Source organism: Nomascus leucogenys, chromosome 19 (genome assembly GCF_006542625.1).
Source record: "Nomascus leucogenys isolate Asia chromosome 19, Asia_NLE_v1, whole genome shotgun sequence".
Taxonomy (NCBI): domain Eukaryota; kingdom Metazoa; phylum Chordata; class Mammalia; order Primates; family Hylobatidae; genus Nomascus; species Nomascus leucogenys.
Window position 1 is genome coordinate 37,471,586 of NC_044399.1, and position 20,985 is coordinate 37,492,570.

At 49.0% G+C, this 20,985-nt stretch overlaps 1 protein-coding gene across 3 annotated transcripts in view; it reads right to left on the bottom strand.

The window, feature by feature from the left end:
• Positions 1–1,490: 1,490 nt before the first annotated feature.
• PIPOX (pipecolic acid and sarcosine oxidase) overlaps positions 1,491–20,985 on the bottom strand; it is a 106,965-nt gene continuing 87,470 nt past the window's right edge. For 2 of the 3 annotated variants that reach the window (XM_030799321.1, XM_030799322.1), the window contains 6 exons: positions 5,128–5,341; positions 4,666–4,848; positions 3,546–3,692; positions 3,016–3,174; positions 2,044–2,119; positions 1,491–1,754 (listed from right to left, as the gene is read on the bottom strand). In XM_030799321.1, coding sequence (XP_030655181.1) covers positions 1,624–1,754; positions 2,044–2,119; positions 3,016–3,174; positions 3,546–3,692; positions 4,666–4,848; positions 5,128–5,341 — 910 coding nt within the window. In that variant the 3' untranslated portion in view covers positions 1,491–1,623. Of the gene's footprint in view, positions 1,755–2,043; positions 2,120–3,015; positions 3,175–3,545; positions 3,693–4,665; positions 4,849–5,127; positions 5,342–13,843; positions 13,993–15,524; positions 15,837–20,985 lie in introns of those variants that run through there. The other variant, XM_003277065.4, reaches the window with a different exon arrangement.

The window sequence follows — 20,985 nt, forward strand, 5'->3', positions numbered from 1 at the left end:
TTGGGATGACAGGCATGAGCCGCGGCGCCCGGCCTTGGCTGGCTTTTATAACTCACTGGAGAATCAGTGCTAATACACGTGCCTAGGACCTTAAGGACTCGGGCAGTTGAAGAGCCATTTCCTCTGTGTTGTATTTCCTTTGGGGATATTTGTACTGTCGTTCTCACTGCCTGCTCCTCCCCACTCTGTGACTCCCCCTAACATATCTGCCCCGCCCAGTCCCAGTTTTTTTCTCTAGACCATTTTAACTCCTGTTCTGGGGTTGAACTGGCCCGATGTGGAGATCCTCCAGGTGGGTTTCATCTGAGTGCATCCAGACTTGCTCGAGTCCCGGTTTCCACCCCTCACCCCTCCACCCATCCTGGGGTGGTTATAAGCCTGTTCCCTTCCAAAGCAATTAGTGCGAGGAGGCCAGCCGACTCGGTGCTAATGCTGTTTCATTAAGTGGGAGCAATCCTAATGATAATAAAATGGCACATTTAACATTCAAACATTGAACAGGGTTTCTAAGCGAGTGTGTCTCTCTCTTTCTTTCTGGTATAACAGCTCCATCTTCATAAGGACCTGACAATACACCTTAATGACAGACTGGGGAGCTAAGCATCTTCACACAACCAGAGAGGGGGTGAGGAGGAGACAAAGAATCCAGAGAAAGGGGGTGCAGCGCATCGAGGGGATAAAGACTCCAAGGGTTCCTGGGTTAATAGATTCTGTGGTGCTAATTTAGACAATTAGAGCCTGGAAGAAATGAGGTCACACAGAAAAGAAAGCCCGCTACAGACTTAATGCAGAGCAGTTATTTATTTGCTCAACAAATATTTATTGTTCATCAAAGATGAGCCAGATTTTATGGGCATTTGTGATGGAGGCTGGCCTTAGCTTTAGGAAAAGGAACTCCAAGAGCAGTAGTGATCTCTGAGATCATCTTGTTCACCCTCCTCGGGGCAGATTTAGTCAAATCTATCCCAAGCTCTTCAAATATACCAGCAGAGATTTTTTTTTTCTTTCTTTTTTTTTTTTTGAGACAGAGTCTCACTCTTGTTGCCCAGGCTGGAGTGCAATGGCGCAATCTCGGCTCACTGCAACCTCTGCCTCCCGGGTTCAAGTGATTCTCTTGCCTCAGTCTCCCAAGTAGCTGGGATTACAGGCATGCGCCACCACACCCGGCTAATTTTATATTTTTAGTAGAGACAGGGTTTCACCACGTTGGCCAGGCTGGTCTTGAACTCCTGGCCTCAGGTGATCTGCCTGCCTCAGCCCCCCAAAGTGCTGGGATTACAGGTGTGAGCCACCACACCCGGCCCCCAGCAAAGAGAATTTTTAACAACTGCTTTGGTCTCCAGAGCCAGTTCTTGTGCCCTCTTCTTACTGATATATCCATCTCAAAGGTCCTTGCTCTTCTGTGATTGTGGAATATCTGATCAACCTTCTGGGAGCGAGAAAGTAGCTGTGAATGGGGAGGTGGCCAAGAAAAGAAGGTAGACTCAATCATCTAGTGTTTACGGGGGTTCAGGAGAGGCAGAAGAAAAGGATGACATCTCAGGGACACTCCCTTCATCTGAGACATCTTCTCCATCTGTGAAATTGGCTCCTGTGCACAGAAGGGAGGCTTCTGGCCAGAGGTCAAAGGTGGGCTTTGCCCAGGCTTGGGAAACGGCTGATTCGAAAAGGTGCCAAGTCATAAGATGGTGTTAATTTCATGCTTAATTCATACAGGATCTTCCCCACCACAGGGGCCAGCTTGAACCCGTGCCCTAGGAAGGGAAGAGCAGACTCTCAGGCAGCTTCACAGACAGAGAGGCTAAGCTCTCTGGACATCCCCTACTTACCCAGACAGGGCTGACTGTCCTCCTGGTCACATCCCAAAGCCAGAAGTGGCCTCCCACCAACAATACCGTTTTTCTGACTGCCCAGCCTCCTTATACCTACAATGTCCAGGCTTTAGCACCTATCTGGGCAGCTAAGAGTGTGGAAAATACCATTTCACCTGGCACTGAGGTAGGTCCGCTTTAAGGCACCCCATTCCCCCCAGCTCAGACTCACCAGAGAATCCAGCACCAATGACAATGTTGTCATACTTTGGGTGGCGATCGAGAATGAACTGCTCATCAGGGGTATTCTAGAAAGAAACAGTCACACCTTGTGTTCTTTTTTTTTTTTTTTTTTTTTTTTTGAGGCGGAGTCTTGCCCTGTCACCCAGGCTGGAGTGCAGTGGTGCAATCTCGGCTCACTGCAAGCTCCGCCTCCCGGGTTCACGCCATTCTCCTGCCTCAGCCTCTCCGAGTAGCTGGGACTACAGGCGCCCGCCACCACGCCCGGCTAATTTTTTTGTATTTTTAGTAGAGACGGGGTTTCACCGTGGTCTCGATCTCCTGACCTCGTGATCCGCCCACCTCGGCCTCCCAAAGTGCTGGGATTACAAGCGTGAGCCACCGCGCCCGGCCACACCTTGTGTTCTTTGAGGCTGGAGGGAAGAGAAAGAACTGCAGGCTGTAACTGGAAGGGGCTGGGCTGGTCTTTCCAGAAAGGATGGAATGAGGCACAGGGATGCTTTCCACATGCCCGTGCCCCTTTGGGCATGCCAGTCTTTTTCATTTGTCCATCTGCCTTTCTTCTCGCACAGAGCTACGAACACAGTAGGTGTTCAGTTAATCTTTGTAAACTAACTTTAGCCAAGATGCCTCAGGCCGTGGTGACATCTGTCTCTTCTCTTTGTCCCTAAGGCCTGCTCAACTGGAGGAGCTTGCCAAAAAATCTTTTAGCGCTCTTCTGGGAATCAGAGTGAAGGACCGACTGCCAGGCATAGCCTAGTTTCCTAATGAAGAAGAATAGGAATAATTTCGAACAGGCCCCTCACTGGTAGAGGTGAACCTACCCACAGAAATGAGCCCGTTTGTTTAAAGTTACACACTATGTTGGGGTCAAACAATCGGGCCTGGCCAGTGTAAGGTCTGTCTCCTTCTTCCCTTCTATAGAGTGGTGAGGGGGCCCAGCAAGGCTGCCCAGACCCCTTACCGTGTACATGCAGCTCTCAATGACGGCAGGCTCGGGCTTCAGATCAGGTAAGTGATCTCTGACAAAGCCGCTCAGGATCTGGACGTCTCGGATGTCTGTGTGTGCTGTGGGGCAGTCCGGCTCCTCAGGGTCTGCATGGTTGCCGTGGTGATAGCTGACCTGGCTTCCAATCAGAGCGGCATGAGTGGTGAGGGCTGGCCTTCCACATGCACCCACAGCCGAAGGGCAGGCGTGTACACAGGACGGTTTCATCCGTCATTCCAGCCTTCCCCACTCCTGGCAGGTGCTGTGAGCTGTCACCTGAGGCTGCTTAGCTACTGGTCCCTGCAACCACCCTATGTTTGCAAAGGAAGGGCTCCTTTTGCTGGGCCTCAGGGCAGCTGAGGGTCTTTCCTTGCAAATCGCCATGAATGAAGCAGGCTCCTGCTGCAGCCCCCGAGACCCAAGGGCATCTATGGAGGGGAAAGTTAGAGCAGCTTCCCCCAGTCTGCACTGGCATCTACCTGCCTTATCTCGGTCTTTCCACTCACCTTCATCAGCCCTGGGTACTCTCCTGCGGGCAGTCCGTAGATGTGGTGGGGACATAAGCCCAGCCACAGGAAGCACGGAAAGGCCTGGGACACACCATAGCTCCCAGGAACCATCTCTCGCCAGTAACACACGTTGATCCGCAGGGTCTTGAGGCAGGGAGAGGAAGTGGGAAATGAAGAAAAGCCATGGAACTCTACAGCAATGACAGCAGTTTCTCTGGGCCCCTGCGGCCCTGTAACACAAGCCTGGACACCCAATTGAACTCATCCATGTTTGTCTCTCCCACTTCTCATGTTGTTTACCTGTTACATGTGTTATGATGCACAAAGATCTCTGAGCTTCTGTCTCTTCTCCCATTCTTACTTTTCTCCCATAACTACACCCAGCCCCCAGCCATATTTCTGTCTCTTTTCAGGAATTAATAAGACCTCAGGTTTATTGCGTGCTTACTATAAGCCAGGTTATGTCCTAAGGGCTTTATTTTTATTTTATTTTATTTTATTTTATTTTATTTTATTTTATTTTATTTTATTGAGACAGGGTCTTGCTCTGTCACCCAGACTGGAATGCAGTGGTAGAATCACGACTCACTGCAGCCTCAACCTCCTAGGCTCAGGCCATCCTCCTGCCTCAGCCTCCCAAGTAGCTGGGACTACAAGCACACGCCACTACACCTAGCTAATTTTTCTTAGTTTTTGTAGAGACAGGGTCTCGCCGTATTGCCCAGGCTGGCCTTGAACTCCTGGGCTCAAGAAATTCTCCTGCATTGGTCTTCCAGAGTGTTGGGATTAGAGGTGTCAGCCACCACATCCGGCCTCTTAAAGGCTTTATATACAGCATATATTAGGTTAGTGCAAAAGTAATTGTGGTTTTTGCCATGACTTTGAATGGTAAAACTGCAATTACTTTTGCACCAGCCTAATAATTTAATTCTCCAACAGCCCTGTGAGGTAGCTATCATCCCCCATACTACAGGTGATAAAACTGAGGCTCAGTGAGGTGAATGAATTTGCCCAAGGTTGTCCACTAGCAAGAGGCAGATCCAGGACTCAAATTTGACTCCGTCTGGTTCCAAGGCTTCTCTTGAGCACCAACTCTCAGGCTTCCCGCTCCTCTTACCTGGAGAGGCAGCTCAATGCCCAGGGGACGGAGGAGCTGGTTGGTCCAAGGACCTGCTGTGATGACCAAGCTCTTAGCTTGGTAGCTCCTGGAGGTGGTTTTCACCGTGACCAGTAGCCCTGGGTTTATCTCCACCACCTTCTCTCCGTCACGCACTATGCCTCCTAGCTGTCGAACTGCATCCTGAAAGGGCAGGAGCAGGGAAAGGTGAATTAGTTCTGTATGTGGTTCACCCTGGTGGACAGAAAGCCTTTCGCCTGGAGAAGAAAAGAGTGCAGGGTCTAGACCTGTCCTGTATTGACAAGGCCAGCCGCATATACTTCACTGCCCTGCTGGAAAAGTCAAGACTAAAGCCAGCAGGGCAAACGCCTCATCCAGAGGGGGGTCTTGGGCTGGCTGGTTGGGACCCAGGACGCCCAGAGCACGGAGCACCTGCATTGCCCCAGTGCTGTACGACATTACCTGCAGGGCTCTGAGGGCCTTGTATGCATAGAGAACTCCTCCAGAATTGTCCAAGAGCCCCACTTCTCCCCTGGGCAACCGAATATTTGGGAAACGTTGCTTCAGCTCCTCAGATGAAAGACACTGGTGTTCTACCCTCTGCCTCGACAGATTGGCCTGGATTGTCTTTAATTCTTGATTCTCTTTCATTCCCAGCAACAGTAATCCAGTCTGCCTGTTAAAAAATAAGTCACCTAGGTGAAGGTGTGTTTCAAAATCCTGGGCCTGATGTGGCGACTCACGCCTGTAATCCCAGCACTTCAGGAGGCTGAGGCAGGAGGATCACTTGAGGCCACTAATTAGTTCACTAGCAGCCTGGGCAATATCATGAGACCCTGTCTCTGCAAAAAGTAAAAATTTTTTTAAAAGTAGCCAAGCATGGTGTCACATGCCCGTGATCCCAGCTATTTGGGAGGCTGAGGTGAGAGGATCATTTTAGCCAGGGAGGTCAGGGTTGCAGTGAGCCATGATCGCACCATTGCACGCCAGCCTGGATGAGAGAGCAAGCCCCTGTCTCAAAGCAAAACAAAGCAAAGCCCTGGGCCATTTGCTCTCCTTCAGGAGGGATCTCGGGTCCAGGTGTAGGCACTGAGAGGAGTCATGGCCTTATGTTCAGAGAAGAGGTGAAGCCATCTAGATTCAGTCGGTAGAATCCCAGTATTCTCATGCTGATTTCCAGCCCATTCCCAAGTCTGCCCTTGGCTCTCACTATTGGTTTTCTTGTCCTCTATGCCCCTTCTCAGGACCCATCCTGCCCTTGAGGGCAGAGATCCTAAGTCCTCTTTCATGTCCCATAGCTTGGAAGTGGTGGAAGTTCAGTCAGTTTGATGAGATTTCTTCCCTTCCTCCTGTCCCCTGACCCCATTCATTATTTTGATCCCTCTGTTCTGTATTCTCCCCTGCCCTCCCCGCTTCCCTCTTTTTCTTTCTTGTCATATATGTTTGTCCCTTCCTGTGCGTCTGTCTCTGTCTCTCAGTTCCTTAGAGGCTGCCTGTTTAGTGGAAAGGGTCCTAAACTGAGAGATCTGGCTCTGTCTCTAGTCCTGGCTTCACCTTGCCCATGACCTTGATCAGGTCACTCACCTCTCTGGGCCCAGATTCCTCCTCCGTAACGTGCCTGTTGAACAACTGATGGTTCCACACCAGGGTGGTACCCCCCACTCACCCACCCACCCAGGGACAACTGAAAATGGCATGATCCATTTTTGTAGTTGGCACAATGCCTGGGGCTGCCTGTCACATTTAGTGGGCAGGGGCCAGGGATGCTACACCTGCAATGCTCGAGAAGATTCCACCCCAAATTCCAATGGTGTTCTCATGCAGAAACACCGGTAGATGGTCTCCTAGGGCTCCAGCAATACACTCAGCGACTGTGATTTTGTTTCTCCCTGTACCTCCCTCTATGCTTTTACTCCCTAAGGGAGTGAAAGCTGTTTCCCTTTCATGCTTCCTGCCTCTCTGTCACAAGAGACCAGAGCTCCCTTTTGGGGGGAAACGGATAGAAACAATGGAAGAGTCACTCTGGCCTTTGGGACCGTTCCTGTGGTCCTTCTCCATTGCAGCTGCTGCACTGCCCAGCAGCAGCCTGGTACATCCCCCAGGTAGTGCGTATAAAGCTCGTAATAGCCTATAATGGAGTCTCATGGATATTACATGCTTCCAAATCCCACATTATCTGGTTGGGGGGATTAAAGAGAAGATTGGGAGGGGGTAGGGACACTGTGGGCCCTGGGGCGGGTGTCAGTACACAGAGCCGCGCAGCGTGCCCAATCCATTTGCCATGGCCCCGCCTACCCAGCATTCACCACCAGCGAGATAGTAACGAGAGCTCTGCCTCTTCGAAGCTCAACAGAGGAAAGATGCAGTGGAAATCCCTGCTCTCAGCTGACTGTCTTTTTTCTGTGGCCCCCAAAAGGCCTTCAAATTGGTTCAGAGGTAATGAAAACTTGCCTAGTAAACTTTTTTTTTTCTCCCAAGACAGAGTCTTGCTCTGTCATCCAGGCTGGAGTGCAGTGGTGCGATCTCAGGTCACTGCAACCTCCGCCCCCGGTGTAAGCAATTCTCCTGCCTCAGCTTCTGGAGTAGCTGAGATTACAGGCGCTCACCACCACACCCGGCTCATTTTTGTATTTTTTTTTAGTAGAGACAGTGTTTCACCTTGTTGGCCAGGCTGGTTTTGAACTCCTGACCTCGTGATCTGCCCGCCTCAGCCTCACAAAGTGCTGAGATTACAGGCAGGGGCCACTGCACCTGGCCAAACTTTTTTTTTTTTTTTTTTTTTTTAATGGAGATGGGGTCTCGCTCTATCACCCAGGCTGGAGTGCAGTGGCACGTTCACAGCTCACTGCAGCCGCGAGCGAGCTCCTCCTGCCTCAGCCTTCCAAGTATCTAGGGCTACAAGCACAGGCCACCACACTTGGCTAATTTTTTGTGTGTATAGAATAGGGGTCTCAGCCGGGCGCGGTGGCTCACGCTTGTAATCCCAGCACTTTGGGAGGCCGAGGCGGGCGGATCACGAGGTCAGGAGATCGAGACCATCCTGGCTAACACGGTGAAACCCCGCCTCTACTAAAAATACAAAAAAAAAAATTAGCCGGGCGAGGTGGCGGGCGCCTGTAGTCCCAGCTACTCGGAGAGGCTGAGGCAGGAGAATGGCGTGAACCCGGGAGGCGGAGCTTGCAGTGAGCCGAGATTGCGCCACTGCACTCCAGCCTGGGCGACAGAGTGAGACTCCGTCTCAAAAAAAAAAAAAAAAAGAAATAGGGGTCTCGCTGTGCTACAGAGGCCTATCTCAAACTCCTGGCCTCAAGCAAACCTCCTGCCTTGGCCTCCCAAATATTTGGGACTACAGGCGTGAGCCACCACACTTGGCGAATTTTTTGTGTTTTGTAGACACAAGAGTCACACGGTATGTTGCCCAGGCCTGTCTCAAACTCCCGGGCTCAAGCGATCCTCCTGTCTTGATCTCCCAAAGTGCTAGGATTATAAGATGAGCCACTGTGCCCGGCCCTAGTAAACTTCTTACTCAACAAATAAGTATGAAGTCACTCAGGTGTATTTCCTTGAGCCCTTTTTACTCAATGGGGTCCTGGCTGGGAGGGATTCTGGGAGAGACCTGGCTTAAACCACACCTAAGCAGACGTAATGTGAAATCCCTGACCTGGAAATTTCAGAGCAGCATATTCTAACCTCTGCCTGCAATATGGCCTCTCATATACTCTGATATTTCCTTTCCCTTTTTCCATTGTTTCTTCCTCCTTTCTTTCCTCCTTCCTTCCTTCTTTCCTTGAAATGACTCCTCTTACAGGGATGTACTATATGGGAAAAATGAACTCATGCCAAGACAACGGGCAAATCTGTCGAATTATGAAATGCTGAGTGATGTTCTAATTCCCAAGCCATCCAAGCGGGAGCCCCTCATCCCTGGGAGTAATCAGCGAGCTGATTCTGCCGGTGAATGTAATTGTGCCGATTGTACTCATTTTGCTCCAGCTCTCTGCCCCTGTGGCATTTCTTTCTTAGCCCAGATATTGATCTAACAGTGGGAAATTTTCCATCTGAATGTGTGATGCCGGACCCTCCCCTAGTCCGAAGATGTGTTTGGGAAATTCTCATTTTCCGTGGATCACAGCTGAGCTATTTGGCCTGAGGGAAACCATGCGCTGCTGGAGAAATGCCTTGGATTGGAGAGAGATTTTTGACCATTATGAGCAAATCGGAAATAAATGTAAAACACAGCCTGGAAATGCAAAGGCCTGTCATTATGGGAGATAGGTGAGAGGCTCCTATGGGAAATGCTTAGAGAATTGGAAACCAGTCAATCAAAACCGGGATTGGAGAATGGGCCTTTTCCTCCCAGTATGAAGATAGATGGCTTCCATGGGCAGATTGAAAATCATTTAAGTGCTTATTTTCTTAACGGCTTTTTCTAGATCCCAACAAATAGACTGCTCATTCTGCATCAATTTCTCACCCCTGTGTTCGTGGCCTCCCTGTCTTCTTTTTTCTGCTTAGACCTGGGCTGTAAGTTTGGGAAGCAGAAGGGTGAGAAGAGACAAGGGCATCCGCAGGATAAAAAATGACCGGGAAATGAATGGTCAGGACTAGCTACAAAGAAGGACTGAAAGCCAGCACATGGGTTGCCAGGGAACCCTAGAAAAGAGTGCAGCTCCCAGGTCCCAGAATGCCCATCAGCTGAGTCAAGAGCATTTGGTATGAACTATTCCTTCCTCCCGACCCTAGCTCGATCCAGCACTAGGAAGAGGTAATTGAAGATTCCTCCCGAGGGCCTTGTTGACTCTGCTATGGCCCGACTAATGCCTCAGATATGATGTAGGGAGTTGGTGATCAGGGATTTCCACCAGTTACTGTAGCAGGACAGGGTGCAGGATGGAGTGGGGAGGAATTGGGAGAGGAGACAGCTCTCCCTGCACCTGCCATCTCCCATCCCAAGCTTCAGCTCTCCCCTCTGTGGGTTAAAAATGCAGAGCAAGCCAGCTCTGAGTCACCTTGGGGAAGGGATTCGAACGGGGACTTGGTAATGGCTGCTGCCTTTGTTGGTTTTGGAGGAGCTCTCGGCGTTTCATCTTCCGCTCAGTCGGCCGAGGTGGAATTGGTTAACAAAGACTGCTCCAGGGAGGGGATGTGGCTGACAAGCCAGACACTTCGCAGACACAAGAAACAGCAGCTGCAGAGGGGGCCACCAGGTTCTGCCAGCAGCTGTACTGCCTACGGCTGTGATCTTGTCTGATATTGTCAGCTAAGCAGGGGCAGCCCGGGTCAGGAGCTAGATAGTAGGACTCAAAGGGAGAAGGCGGGGCAGGAAAGAGATGGGCCAGGGAGCTGGGTTTTGCTGTTGGAATCAGCGTCCTGGCTGTACACATCACAAAAGATTCAGACCTTGTGATCTGACACATGTGTCATTGTCTGTTCCCAGAATATATGCAAATGTCCCAAACCCACCCATGTTTAGTATGCCGCTGTCACAGGAAGCAGCTGAACAGAATGAAAAGCACTGGACAACCACCTGAACTGCCAACTCCTAAAGGTTTTTTTTTTTTAATCATCATCAAATAGCATTAAGTATGCTCATATCTATCACTAGTATTATGGTATTGTGCTGGTTCTTCTAGAAAAATCTAGGGAGAAGTAAGAACCACACAGATGATGAATCATTTAGAAAATAAGAATCAGTAAAAGCTAAAGGAATTAGAATGGCTTTTAGCCCAAAGGTAGTAGAGCTGTATTCAGATACCATTCTGAGAAAGGGAAGTATCTGCTCTGTGTCCCTGCTAAGTAAAAGAACCAAATAAATTGGTGTGCCTGAGTACATTAGGCTAGCCATAAGAAAGGACTTATAGAATAATAATGACAATAGTAAGAGTACTTAGCACTCTAGAGGTTTTTAAAGCATATTCACATTACTTTTCATTTTTCTTTTTTTTTTTTTTTTTTTTTTTGAGACGGTGTCTCGCTCTGTCGCCCAGGCTGGAGTGCAGTGGCGCAATCTCGGCTCACTGCAAGCTCCACCTCCCAGGTTCATGCCATTCTCCTGCCTCAGCCTCTCCGAGTAGCTGGGACTACAGGTGCTCGCCACCACGCCCAGCTAATTTTTCGTATTTTTAATAGAGACGGGGTTTCACCGTGGTCTCGATCTCCTGACCTCGTGATCCGCCCGCCTCGGCCTCCCAAAGTGCTGGGATTACAAGCGTGAGCCACCACGCCCAGCTACTTTTCATTTTTCATAACTGGGGCTATGAGACATCGGAATGGTCTTTTAAGAAGGGCTGTGATGTTTCCCTGTCTTTATATGCATAGTAGCAGCCTTTTGACCTGGGATGATTTAGGCATGAACTTATTTGGAGACAGAAATGGACAAGTTAACCAGTTTGAGGTATCTTCCAGCCCCAGGGCCAGCAAGCTACCTCAGGGACCAAATCTGGCCTTCTGCCTGTTTTTGTCTGGTCCATGAGCCAAGATGGTTTTTAAATTTTTTAATTGTTGATTTTTTTTTAATCCAAAGAAGAATAATGTTGAATGACACATGAAAATTATGTGAAGTTCAAATTTCAGTGTCTATAAATATAGTTTTATTAGAATACATCCAGGCTCATTTATTTACATCTTGCTTTCACGCTACAATGGCAGAGTTGAATAATTGTAACAGAGACCACATTGCCTGCAAAGGCTAAGATACTTACTAGGTGGCCATTTACAGATGAAGCTGGCCAACCTCTATTCTAGACTTAAGAGTATAGTAATTCTGTGATTTGCATTAATGGGATAAGACCCTGACTACCCAGCAGCAACCCTCTCACAAGATTGTGAGGAGAATGGAATGAGTTATAGGTGTCAGGTACTTAGGCAACTTAGTTTTTTCTTTTCTTTTCTTTTCTTTTTTTCTTTGAGACAGAGTCTCACTCTGTCACCCAGGCTGGAGTGCAGTGCAGTGGCGTGATCTCGGCTCACTGCAACCTCTGCCTCCCAGGTTCAAGCGATTCTTCTGCCTCATCAGCCTCCCTAATAGCTGTGATTACAGGTGTCCACCACCATGCCTGGCTACTTTTTGTATTTTTAGTAGAGGCGGGGTTTCACCATGTTGGGCAGGCTGGTTTTTAACTCCTGACTTCAGGTGATCCACCTGCCTCAGCCTCCCAAAGTGCTGGGATTACAGGCGTGAGCCACCGTGCCCAGCTTAGTTTCTTACTGTAAACACTGCATATATGTTGAGGAGGAGGAGGAGGAGGATGGTTTTCCAGGTGCTGTTCTAAGCCCATAACCTACTTATCCTCACCCCAGCACCATGACACAGGTATTAGTATCCCTACTTCACAGATGAAAAAAGCTGACTCTCACCAGAGGTTCAACAGCTCGTTCCAAACCACACAGCTGAGTGTGTCAGAGCTGAGACTTAGAACCAGGTCCGGTTCCAAAGCCCGTCCAAATTCCTGTCCTGGCAAGGAGGAGGATTATGCACTTCTGAGAGTCTCCTACCCAAGGATCCCTCTCCCTCTTTCCTGCTGCCACTCCCCTTGGTATCTGTGGTTGTCGCACCCATCTGTCTCCTCCTGCCTTTCCTCCCACCGTCGCTCAATGGAACAGGATGCAGCTGACCCAGAATGGATGGAAGGGACTGCCCCTTATTGAAAGGTGCTAGACATTGGGCCAAGTATTTCACAAAAGTCTCATTTAATCCTCTCAGAGCCCTATGATGAAAAGTGAGGCACAGAGAAGTCAAGAAACTTTTCCAAGATCACACAGCTGGTGTGGAATAGAGCACAAAGTCAAACCTAAGCCTGTCTCACTCCAGAATCGTCTCCCTCGGAAAGATTCCAGACACTCTAACATCTCTTAGTTGCCTCATTGTGTGCTGGGACGAAGTGTGCCCTCCAAGGCCCAGGGCGATTCTTTTAGCAAAAGATGCTCAGCAGTATTCACAGACAACTGACAGAGAAGGGTCCCTCTGCCAGGCCACCCACCAGCAAGACATGCTCCTTTATTTGGGTGCTGGGTGCATTAGCTGCCTCTGAATAAATCTGTAATTAGCTGCCCTGGCTGATTTGCATAATGGATTTCACTTTGTTCTTAAGTTAATGGTATTTTTGCAACAGAACACTAACCTCTTGGTTCCTGGCCATTAAAATAACCACCACCCTATCGGGTAGAGCCAGGGTTTGTAGGAAGTTCAGTTAAGAGTCACAGAGGAGGTGGGAGGGAGGCGGGATGGTTAAAGTTCCCATTGCATCACAGATTATTGGCTTTCTTTCCCGTGAGTGTTTGAAAGGTCAAGGGTTGGAGAGAGCCATGAAGGCAGCAGAGAAAGACGTGGAGGCTAACTCCCTGGCAAGCAATCCAGCCTGGGGAACGTCCCCATTTTGTTCCTACAGGAAAAGGTACTCAGAGAGAACAAAATGGGTTTATAGGGTTGCTACGGGGGGTGAGGACCCCTCAGGAAAAGTTAGGATATTGGTTGGACTATAAAGAATCCTGGGCCGGCGCAGTGGCTCACGCCTATAATCCCAGCACTTTGGGAGGCCGAGGAGGGCGGATCATGAGGTCAAGAGGTCAAGACCAACCTGGCCAACATGGTGAAACCTTGTCTCTACTAAAAACACAAAGTAGCTGGGCATGGTGGTGCGCACCTGTAGTCCCAACTGCCCAGGAGGCTGAAGCAGAAGAATCACTTGAACCCAGGAGGTGGAGGTTGCAGTGAGCCAAGATGGCGCCACTACACTCCAGCCTGACAACAAAGTGAGACTCCGTCAAAAAAAAAAAAAAAAAAAAAAAAAGAGAATCCTGAAAGCAGCCTCCTCCTCTATCTCAGCCCCTGCCCTACAAGAGTTGCAGAGGCCTCCACAGAGTTGAAAATACACACTCCAGCAGACTCCTGCCCACTCTGGGCATCTGCCACATGGTGCCTTGCCAGCAGACTTTCCAGTACCGCTTCTGCTAGCCTTGGACACATGGTCTGAACCCAGTCCTGCAACGCAGAGCCTGGCCAGAGTCAGCTGGATCTGTGGGATGACCATGCAAGAGTTCTTCCATGCATCTGGTACTTCCTGAGGCCTTGGGTCCCTCCCATTGCATTCCAAATGTTCCATGACACTGCCACTTCACACACTAAAAGCACCTACAGGTGCAGAGCCCCATGATTCAAGGAATTCCTCCCGCAGCCCACCTGTGCAATTGGGTTCCAGCCTCGTGCTCCAGCTGGGCCCATATCTGATAGCTCTCATGCATCATCTGGGTGTAAAAGTCTTCCAGGTATGCCTTTCGGATTATCCGGCTTTGTCCATGGGAGCTTCCTCGGGAGTGTGGTAGAAAGAACTGGAAGTAGAAATCAAGAGAGATGATGGAAGCCATTACCCCTCACGCTGCATCCCCCGTTAGGAGCCATCTCAGCATGTGCTGTCAACCAGGAGCCATTTATCCTTCAAATATTTCCACACAATCTGGGGAAGGATTATGCACAAGAAGATAATTTGAGCCCAGGAATTCAAGACCAGCTTAGGCAATATAGCAAGACCCAGTCTCCTCAAAAATTTAAAAACTATCAGGTGTGATGGCACTTGTAGTCCTAGCTACTTGGGAGGCTGAGGTAGGAGGACTGCTTGAGCCCAGGAGTTTGAGGCTGTAGCGAACTATGATAGTACCACTGCACTCCAGCCTGTGCAATAGAGTGAGATCCTGTCCCAAAAAAAAAAAAAAAGATCCATACAATCTTTCCAAATTCTCTCTTTATGACCAATTTACTGATTTGGCAATCAATATAGAAGTTCTTCAATAGCACTAACTTGGGCTTCCTTTTTGCTAACATTGTTCACATCCAGAAGTCCTTTGTTAGCTAGTCTTCAACCATCCTGCTGCAATCTCACCTCACTTAGATTCATAAAGAAGCAAAATTAGAAAAAACCTTCCAGTTCAACTAGTCTAGCCCCTTCATTTTATGAACAAGGAAACTGATGCTGACTTTATTTCTCTGTGGCTACAGATCACTCAGGGTAAGAGAACCACCCCAGGATTCAGCAACAATGAGTTTCCTGAGAGGATGAACCAGGAATCTTTGGGCTTTGAGAAAACTGATAGAGAAATGAAGAAGGTTTCTAACTACTCTGGCTCATTACCAAGAAGAGTAAACCATAGCCAGCCTGAGTAGCTGCAGGCAGAATGGAAAGGGAGAGCCCACTGCAATGGAAAGCTTTGATGATAGCTGGGTGGCCCTGCCCTCGAAGGACCCTGCAGACACACAGGGCCCACCCACATATGCAGTGGTCACTGCAGACTGCATTGCGTAGCAGGAAAAATAAGACCTCAGTCTCACTTATCATGTTTCAAACAAGGAGGCTGCTATTATCTGGAGGTGGCAAAAAAAAAAAAAAAAAAAAAAAAAACAGAAGCTTCTGCTGAGTTCTGGGGTGAGAGGCCAGGAATATGCAAGACAGAATCCTACCTCTTAGGCTGATAAATCAACCTTTGCCTCTAGGCAAAATTATCTCTACTTTAGGTTACCCAGAGCAGAACCAATTATTTTTCTGGGGTGGGGATCAACCATTTGAGCACAGAAGGGAAAGAGTAGTGAGAAGGAAGAGAACAGGACCTGGGACGCTTGGTCAAGGGCAGGAACTGGGAAGCAGTAGAAAGAGGAAATGTGCCTAGAAACCCAATGTGGGTATGAGGGAGGTGAAACTTCTTTGAATTGTCGTGAAACACACTAGGCAGCTAAGATACAAATTACACAGAATTTTTGATGATTCAGGCCCTTTGGCCTTGCCCTGTAGCCTGCTGGCTCGGAAAACCCCTCTGCAGGGGAGGAGGGTAGGACAGTCCTTACAGCTGGGGGTGCAGAAGGGACACAGTACCTGCTCCAGCAGGAGGATCCTCTTCCTGTGTTTGGCCAAGTGGTATGCAGTGAAGCAGCCCTGGATCCCCGCCCCAATCACAATGGCGTCCCAGAGATCTTTCTGAGCCGCCATGATGCCACTCAGCCCCACAGCCACAGAGCCTCAAAGGCAAAGGCAAGCAAAGACGGGCTCCCGGCTGAAGGACGAGGAGGAAGGCAAAGTCCAGCCTGGCCAGTGTTCCCACAATGCCCTGGGGTCTTGTCCTCCCCCTTCCCTCCCTGCCAAGCCTGGCCCAGGGCTCAGCCTCCCTTCCTCTGCGGAGCAGAGCTGGGTAGTCTGATTTCTGAGGTTTAGCCCAGCTCAGCTGCCAGCCTCACCCTTGCATCCCTGTGGCTTTCTATTCTTGGCTCAATTATTGTCATGCAAATGGGCTCCTTCCTTTGCCACCTTCCTGTCTCATTATGATCTTTGTCTCAGGACTTCGGCCCTGGAATTTCAATGCCTCCTAGACCATACTGGGCACCGGGAATGCTGCCTCCCCCTGCTGGTTTCCCCCTCTTCGGCCTGTTTCCTTTAGAGATTCTAGAGGGCCCAGCTAAGAACTTGGCACGATGCCCAGAATAAGACCCACCTCCCTGGTGGGTGGTGAGGTCAGGGGGTAGAGGCAGGGGCCAACTGGGAGGGCAGTTTTGTGATTATGAAATTATTCCCAGCATGTTTTGCTTTCATTTTGAAGAAAGGAGAAGAAATGATCCTGAAAAGACAGAAAGGACAGAAGTGAGAGGAGGAGCCCTCTCAGCCACACAGAGTCCCCAGCCCAGTGCCTGGAGGGACCCCGTGTTGAGCATCTCTCCGTCCCAGGCAGTATGCTTAGTAAGTACTGATACTGGCATTCGGGACAGAGCCACCATGGGTAGGGCTTGATTCTCATACAGTTCGAGGGTCCTCTTTGAGAAAAAGGAAAAAGGAGAATTATGAATACAAAATCAGATGCCCGGATGTGGAAGAAACTGTTCAGTTAAGGACCCCCGTGGTTGAAGTTCCATTTGCTTCATGGTAAATCTGCCTCTGCATGAGTTATCTCATTCACTCCTCATAGCCCTAGGAGTTTCTGCGGGTTTTTGTTTTTGGTTTTTTGGTTTTTGAGAGGATCTCCAGGATCTTACTGTCATGCAGGCTGGAGTGCAGTGGCACGATCTCAGCTCACTGTGGCCTCCACTTCCTGGGCTCAAGGGGTCCTCCTGCCTCAGCCTCCCGAGTAGCTGAAACTACAAATGCATGCCACCATGCTCTGCTAATTTTGTTAATTTTTTGTAGAGACGAGGGCTCACTATGTTGCTCAGGCTGGTTTCGAACTCCTGGACTCATACAATCCTCCCACCTCATCCTCCCAAAAGCTGGTATTACAGGCGTGAGACACTGCACCTGGTTTAGGAGTATTTTTATGCCTACTTTTGGCAGATTAAGGATGGCCCCAAATTCTTTATCACTCCTTCTATCACAGGCTCTGTGACTGCTTGACCCATAAAATATGGCAAAAGTGATACCATGACACTTTCTGGCACAGCCCTAAAGAGACTGGCAGCTCCTCTTCTTATGTTGGAGCCCTTACTTTTTTTTTTTTTGAGAGGGAGTCTCGTTTTGTCATCCAGGCAGGAGAGCGGTGGCACGATCTCGGCTCACTGCAACCTCTGACTCGTGGGTTCAAGCGATTCTTCTGCCTCAGCTTCCCGAGTAGCTGGGCCTACAGGCGCGGGCGACCAAACCCAGCTAATTTTCATATTTTTCGTAGAGACGGGGTTTCACAATATTGGCCAGGCTGGTCTTGAACTCCTGACCTCATGATCCGACCGCCTCGGCTTCCCAAAGTGCTGGGGTTACAGGCATGAGCCACTGCACCTGGCCAAGGAGCCCTTACTCTCTGAGCCCTGAGCCACCATGTTAGAAGTGCAGGCACCCTATGGGAGAGTCCATGTGGAGAGGATCTGGGACCAGGTGGAGAACCCTATATAGGAATGAAGTTATCTTGGCTTGGGAGGCTAAGTCAGGAAGGATCGATTGAGGCCAGGAGTTCTAGACAAACCTGTGCAACACAGCAAGACCTTGTCTCAAAGAAAAGTGAAGTCATCTTGGTTCCTCCAGCCCAGCCTAGCACCAGCCAAATAGTACCAAGTGACCCAATTGATGCTGCATAGTGCAGAAGAATCACCCAGTCAAGCTTCATTCCTGATCCACAAAACCATGAAACAGAATAAAATGGTTGTTGTTTTCAGCCACAACATTTTGGGAAGGTTTTTTACACAGCCATAACCAAAATACTACTTAATGGCTGAAGATGTGGAGGCTTAGAGAGGTTCTATCTTACCAAAGCAACACCCCTGGTATACAAAGACACTGAGGCTGGGCACAGTGGCTCACGTCTGTAATCCCAACACTTTGAGAGGCCGAGGTGGGAGAATCACTTGAGGCCAGAAGTTTGAGACCAGTCTGGGCAACATAGCAAGACCACATCTCTACAAAAAATGTTAAAAATTAGCCAGGGATGATGGTGCATGCCTGTAGTCTTACTTACTTGGGAGGCTGAGGCAGGAGGATCACTTAAGCCCAGGAGCTTGAGGCTGCAGTAAGCTATAATCACACCATAGCACTCCAGCCTGGGCAATGGAGCAAGATTCCAGCTCTATGGAAAAAAAAAAAAAAAGAAAAGAAAAGAAAAGAAAGACACTGAGCTGTGAACCTAGGTCTGTCTGCTCCAGAACCCGTTCCTTTAACCACCGTGCTTTACTGAGGATGAGTCAGTAAAGCATGGTTTACTGGGTTTCCACATGACTACAGGGAGCTGCCCTGCCTCCGTACAGTGACCCACCAAGGCTGCCAGCAATGCTTCTCATTCCACAAGTAATCCCCCAGACTGATCTTGGCAACTGGCTGTCCTCTCAGCCCAGCCGTTTTGTTCTTAGGAAAACAGGAGCCCAGAGAGGAGGTGCCATCGGACTGGAGTTTTCTTTCTTTTATCTTTTTTTTTTTCCTGTTACAAGATTTCACTCTGTCACCCAGGCTGGATTGCAGTGGTGTGATCATAGCTCACTGCAGTCTCAAATTCCCCGGCTCTGCTGATCCTCCCACCTCAGCCCCCTGAGTAGCTGGGACCACAGGAGTGCACTACCACGCCCAGTTTATTTTTTGTAGAGACAGAGTTTTGCCATGCTGCTCAGGCTGGTGTCAAACTCCTGGGCTCAAGCAATCTGCCCACCTAGGCCTCTCAAAGTGCTGGGACTGGCTGGGTACGATGGCTCACGCCTGTTATCTTAGCCCTTTGGGAAGTCGAGGTGGGAGGATCTTTTGAGGCCAGGAGTTCAAGACCAGCCTGGCCAACATGGTGAAACCCTGTCTCTACTAAAAAATACAAAAATTGGCCAGGTGTGGTAGTGTAGGCCTGTAATCCCAGCTACTCAGATGGCTGAGGCAAGACAATTGCTTGAACTCGGGAGGTGCAGGTTGCAGTGAACCGAGATTGTGCCACTGTACTCCAGCCTGGGCGACAGAGCAAGACTGCCTAAAAAAAAAAAAAAAGTGCTAGGTTACAAGCAAAACCCACCATGCCTGGCTTTTTTTTCTTCTAAAAAAAAAAAACAGTATATATATATATATGTTTATGTATATATATATGTATGTGTATATATATGTATATGTATATATATATATGTATATGTATATGTATATTTCAAGAGTCCAGAAATCCTCACAACTCCATATGCCACTCCCACCTCCCGGAACAGGCCAGCATCCACATGACAACTGGACAGCTCCCCAGAGTAAAAAATGGCTGACATAACTGAGAAAAATGTACTATCTGAGTATGTAAAGGCTTGATATAAATATACAAGATCAGCCCCCAGATTTCTCTTGATAAGATGTCAGAGGAGATGAACAGTTTACGTACAAGGAAAAGCAGACAATAAATCCTCACATGGAAGTGTGCCCAGTCTCACTAGCAATGAAAGAAATGGGAATTAAATAACTACAAGGTACTATCATGTGCCTATTAAATTAGCAAAAATAAATAAAAATGACAACATCTTCTGTTGTCAGTGCTGTGGGGACAGAGATAGAGGAGGGTGGCAATTTGGGTTGTCAGGATCTCCTGGAGGTGGCTGAGGCAACACACAGCAATCTGGGTAAAACAGCTCAAACCTTCTGACCTAGAAATTCAACCTGGGGAACCATATCCCAAGGGGAGACAAAGGTATGAAGATATTTATATCTGTGCTTTTACAATATAAAAAAATGGGAAATAACCACAAGGAATGGCTGAACAAGCTCTGGCTCGCTGGCACAATGGAATACTACGTAGCTATTCCAAATAACAAGCTGGACTCTGCTGTGCAGAAATGTGTGTATGAGATAATCCTGAGAAAGGCAAGCAGAACACAGACACACACACACACACTGCAACCAAGTGTTCTGTGTACGTGCGATCAAAAATCGAAAGAGAACTTGGTGGAGTAATTGAGCTTCATGCTCATTAGTTGCCGTATTCTGTAAAAACCACACATCCATTCACAATTTGTAAAAGAAGGAGCAAGTCCCTGGGGAAGCAGATGCTTCAAATCTCCCTGGCCCCTGGTTCCAGGGCCTGGGGAAGTTCGCTCTTTGTTCTAATCTCAATTCTTCCTGCTGCCCTCGATATTTCTTATTGTTCAGTCCTCCAGGGAAGCTACAAAGCATCTCTGTATCCTATACCCCCACCCCCACTTTGTTTAATACAATATCCCTTCAGAGATAAAATGACAATTCCATTTCCCCATCCCTACTTCACAAGGCTGCCCTGGATTCCTGGACTCAAGCATTCTGCTTCTCGTTAAGAATTTCAAACAGCTCCTCCGAAAGCAGACACTGGCCATGGCCCAACCTTGAAATGAAAAGCGAATCGACTTCTGAAGGCTTCCCCTTCTCTCAGGGTTGCCCGTCCTTGCGGCTGTCCTGACAGGGGCAGGCAGAGAGAAACTATCCATTCAAATTCCATTTTAACACCCATTCTGGATCGGAAGACTATTAAAGGGAGAGCCAGCACACACCTTGCTGCTTGTGTGTGTCAGCAATTGCTTCTCATGTCCTGGGGCAGAGACGCTGAGGATATGAGGCTGAGCTGCTCATCTGATGGCTTGATTGACACTTTGCAGACAGGGGTGGGAGAGCTGAGCCAGGGAAGCGGCAAGCTGTACAGATCAGAAATAATGAGAGGACCCGAATCCGGAGAGAGCAAGGAATAAATGAGAGACCTAGGGGCTGGATGGCGAGGGAAACACTTCTGTTCTCTTTTCCCTGCTCTGCTTTGCCAAGGAGCCTGGGGCAAGGAGTCAGGCAGGCAGACCAGGAAGGGCTCCCTGGACCCATCCTGCCAGCTGCTGGGGCATCTGGGGCATCCAAACATGCAGAGGATGCCAGCGTGAGAAAACAGAGAGAGGCAGAGCAGGCT